The 5025-nt window shown below is 32.8% G+C and overlaps 1 protein-coding gene across 1 annotated transcript; it reads left to right on the top strand.

The window, feature by feature from the left end:
- Positions 1-1330: 1330 nt before the first annotated feature.
- Positions 1331-3825, top strand: LOC105323044 (uncharacterized). The gene is made up of 3 exons (XM_011421996.4): positions 1331-1685; positions 2559-2714; positions 2953-3825. Exons 1-3 carry the CDS (start codon positions 1427-1429, stop codon positions 3102-3104), a joined length of 567 nt encoding a protein of 188 aa, XP_011420298.3. The 5' UTR covers positions 1331-1426; the 3' UTR covers positions 3105-3825.
- The last annotated feature ends 1200 nt before the right edge of the window (positions 3826-5025 follow it).

Raw genomic sequence — 5025 nt, 5'->3', positions numbered from 1 at the left:
TGATATCCGCCATATTAAAGCTAGATATTTTACAAAATTATATTTCATATTAATACAGAAAATATTTCTGTGCTGTATCTGAGGATAATTTTATACAAGTTCCTTTTATTTTCGACCGTCTTATACTGGCAATTAACCGTCGTTACACATGTCAATGATCAAATTGAAAGATGTTGAATTAATTGCTCTGAGTATTTTTGTACATGTTAATGTATTTAGGGTGGAAATGCTGTTTTGATGTCTTTTTTATGTTGTTTTGCGTTTTTGTTTGTTAGTTTTTTGGGGGTTTTTATACCCCCCGCAAACGAAGTTTGGGGGGTATATAGGAATCACCTTGTCCGTCTGTCCGTCCGTCTGTCCGTCGGTCTGTACAATCGTGTCCGGTCCATATCTTTCTTATGGAGAAACATTGGAAGTTCTGACTTCAGACAAAGATTGCTTATGACCTAAAGGTGTGTCATGACCTTGACCCAAGGTCATTTGGGCAAGGTCAAGGTCACTGACAGAGAAATACAAAATTCGTGTGTGGTCCATAACTTTCTTATGAAGAGTTATTGGAAGTTCTTACTTCACACAAAGATTGCTTATGACCTAAGGGTGTGTCATGACCTTGACCCAAGGTCATTTGGGCAAGGTCAAGGTCACTGGCAAAAAAATACAAAATTTGTGTCCGGTCCATATCTTTCTTATGGAGAAACATTAGAAGTTCTTACTTCACACAAAGATTGCTTATGACCGATGGATATGTCATGACCTTGACCCAAGATCATTTGGGCAAGGTCAAGGTCACTAGCAGAAAAAGTGCAAAATTCATGTCCGGTCATTATCTTTCTTATGGAGAAGCATTGAATGTTCTTACTACACACAAATATTGCTTATGACCAACAGTTTTAAAAAAATAGAGCAGTTGTTATTTAAAGAAAATGGACGGTGAAATAGATTCATCCAATATTTTCTATAATTGGAAAAATACACGTATTATGATTTTTATCTTAGCGGGGGGTATCAATTGTGAGCTTGCTCACAGTACCTCTAGTTTGTTTTTTTTTTTTGTTTTTTTTTTTTTTTTTGTTATGTTTTGTTGGGTTTTTTTTGTTTTTTTTTTTTGTTTTGTTTTTTTTTGTTTTTTTTTTTGGTTTTGTTTGTTTGTTTTTGTTTTTTTGTTTTTGTTTTTTTTGGAAACTGTGTGAAAACACAAAAATATGTTTGATAAGCAGACAGGCTCATGAAACAAGATTACAACAATTTTAGTCCTAAAGCAGATATATCACATGAATGCTTTTTTCCGGGAAAAGTTTTTTTCTCTATGTGGTTTTACCCTTTTTGTGTGCATTAATTACTTCCTACAGACGAAACTCTCCGAAAAATGTGACTTAGAATGATGTTTTAACCACTGTCTGCCTCTTTTTCTAAGAAAAATGAAGGGATGATACAGAATGACAAGCTTTTTTATCTATTGAATGTTGTGGGTATTAAACAACGCGCGTTGTTTAGCTGTAAGGTAATGACAACTTACGAGCGGATATCGATCGCGCTGCTAATACCTGCCAATGTTTTGTACAGTTTAGCTTTGTTCAGCCATTCTTGGTTCCAGTTACCTGACGTATCTTACGGTCTGTGGGTTGCTAAATACTGTGATTACCTGTCATGTCAAATAATACCAGCTTTCTTCACTGAGGAACCAGGTAAACGATCTCTAATGAGGATAGACTAATCCTGCTAATGACAGATGTATTTTTCTGTGTACATTGTAGATATACGATTCTAGTTATTCACATGTTCACTTCTCATTATCTGCAATCCATTGGTTTTAGATTTATTTGTAAGTGGTAGTTTTATTTTTAAAGAATTAATTTAGAGTCATTTTTATGTTTTGATTTTGATCAATAGATCATTGCACTGAGTGTACTTAATGCACAATGCAAGTCACCGTTCCAAATCTTGCTCTAAAGGACATATCACATAGATCATTGCACTGAGTGTACTTAATGCACAATGCAAGTCACCGTTCCAAATCTTGCTCTAAAGGACATATCACATAATGATAAGTCTTGAGAAAACATTGCAATCTTGATTGTACACAAAAATAATTTCTGTACCTGTTTCTTCACCTCATCATTTCCCCCTTGTTTGTCAATATGATGAACACATTAAGCATGTTAAGTCCTACAAGTTTTAACTGGTAGTCAGAGTCTCTGACTCTGGGAAAAGGCTTGCTACATCTGTTATGAAATATTATTTAAGTGGACCTTCTTTGTAATTTATCTGTCTTAATTAATCTACTCTTCAATAAAGAAGTCTGAACTTAAGGTTAAGTTATGAAGCAGTCTTATCTGTTCCTTATGCCCAATGTGATTTTTTTTAAACATCTATATTTTTCAAACAATTAAAAAAAAAAATTAACCAAATTTTTTTAATGAATTAAAATGATGATAATATCGGCATGTTTTTATGTATGATTTTCCACCATAACATGCCAAATACCATCACAATGTATGCATTATGTGTCTTTCCTATTTGATAAACCACTGCAATATACCAGTGTATTCTCCTTACAGTATGGTACCATATTCTTCAAGGCTTAAGCTTGTTTGGCTGGTCTGGAATGATGATATCATTAATTCTTCTAACCTCCAAGAAGTTTGACACCAGTATTCCAAATACATGGAGATATCATAAGCAGATGACTGTGTCTGTACTGTGCATTGTTTCTGGTAAGTAAAATGGTTTGAATGTACGATAATCCTACATGTAAATGTATATATACAAACCACACCTGAGCAATTGTTCTCGACATCCAAAAAATGGAACTTTACTTTTAAACACTTATAGTACACACAATGTAGTTATTAAAGTAATATCATGCTCATAATAATATTATATTCAAATAGGTTGCTGTCATTTTCAGTTTGGTTAGATTTCAAAAATTTCAGTAATGTTTTAATTTTTCAGTGTTTATCATTTCCTTGAGTTTGGTGATGTTCTACGGTAAACTTGACGAGTCGCATTCCTCTGCTACCCCCAAAGTCCAGTGGTCGGCATTCCTAGCAGCAGCAGCCTGTGTTCTACAGTTCTGTGCTGGACTTTTACTCACTCAAACGTAATTAATTGCCATCTGTAAGAGTGTACAGTTGTTATTCTCATGACGAATGGATAATAATACATGTAATATACAGGTATTTACGGTTAATAGGGTTTTTTTTTTTTTTACCTTCATTATAAAAGGTGAACACAGCATTCTGCCATCACATTTGGGGTGGAATTTTATGTCTTTTATGGGGATGTTACTTTGAAGTGATTCTCAACATTTTTTGTCATGTATTGTTCTTTTCAAGATGATCATATTTTGGAAATCTAACACCTGTGCAATAATATTAAGAACTGTATTTGTGCAATAATATTATAGATCTGCATGCATGTATTTTATACTTGGTTTCTGATTTTATTAGTTTTTGTTTGTTGATGTGTTGGTTTAATTTACATTTATTTTGTTTTTTGAAGGGGTTGTCATTCTAAACTGTATGTACAATTCCCCACTTGCTCAAGTATTTTTGTTGTGAAAAATAATATTGTGAAATTGTGAAAATAATTAAAGAATTAAAGTATATTTGGTTTTCTATTCCCATAATTTTTCTGATAAAGAAGCAATTTGCAGTTATTTTTAAAAAATGATATCTGAAGATCATAAAAAGCATAGAACAATAAGGGGAAAAATTGAAACACAAAGATGAAGACATTGCTGTAGAGACCTTGTTATTAAGTTTTAAAATACAACTCAGTGTATATATTTTAATCCTTTGATTACTTTACAAGTATATAAAAATGTATTTGAAACTTGATATACTTTACATGTTAGCCATGAAATAATGCTATGTGATCGTGAAATATCATTAGGGAAAAATGAGGCTTTTAATCCATGCAGTAGTATGCATAAGCCTACACCTTATGTCCATCATGCAAATATAGGGCATACATAGTATATGTATGGTGAGCATTGCATGTCCTTCCCAACTCATTGGTGAAATATTTTACCATTAAAACCAAGGCTCATTATACCAATTGTTGGCTTATAATCTTATATACATGTTCATGACAAATAGTGGTCACATTTAGTCTAGTTTTTACCATTGGTAAATATCAAATACCGGTTGTCTATTATTATTATATGTGTGTAAATAAAAGAAATCTTCTATGAAAAAAAGAATTTTTTAACTTTTTACACTGCTACTCATATTACTTGCTTTCATACAATATATTGTATGATAATAAAAGAAAAATCATATTTGTTTTTCAAAGTCAACGTTGGAACTTTTTGCATCAAGAAATACCGGTAATCAGAGCAACAAGTTCTGTACACTGGTATTCATGAGAAGTATAGATCCTTATTGATCAAGAAAAGGGGTCTTCTTAAAAAATCTTGGTCTTTATTTAATTAAAAGACATCAACCTTGGCATCAGGTATCTAATAGGTAACCCCTGCAAACTAGACAACATTGAGATTGTGACCATCTCAAGGGGCCCCGCTTAGATAATGGACAATATAGCATTTAAAGAATTTTGCTTCCCCTGAACAATACCTTCGAAATTTTCAGGTTGTCTGTATTAAGTTAGTGATTTTGAGGTGATAGGTCAAGGTCAAACTACTAGACATAAGAAAATAATGTCTGCTCCTTAAAAAAAATTTGCTTGACAGATTTCAAACTTTAATTTATGACTGATACTATATCCCTTACAGAATAGAGGTCCTACCATGATTTTGAGAACACTGGGTCAAAGGCCAAAGGTCAAACTACTCTGCATATATTGTGAGCTCAGGATCATGAGAACCTTTTGGCTATCCACTCAGTACCCAAGTTGACCTTTGTCACCATTGCCACACGAGGGTAAAATAAGGTTCTAAAACATTTTTGAGTACTGAAGTGTTCTTTTAAAAGCTGGTTCTTCAGGCTTGTATAAACTGACCAGAAAACTCTCTTACGGATAGAAAAATTAAATATATCACACTTATAAAATGAAAAATCCATG

Source organism: Magallana gigas, chromosome 6, assembly GCF_963853765.1.
Source record: "Magallana gigas chromosome 6, xbMagGiga1.1, whole genome shotgun sequence".
NCBI classification, from domain to species: domain Eukaryota; kingdom Metazoa; phylum Mollusca; class Bivalvia; order Ostreida; family Ostreidae; genus Magallana; species Magallana gigas.
This window is presented reverse-complemented; position numbering and strand designations above follow the sequence as displayed.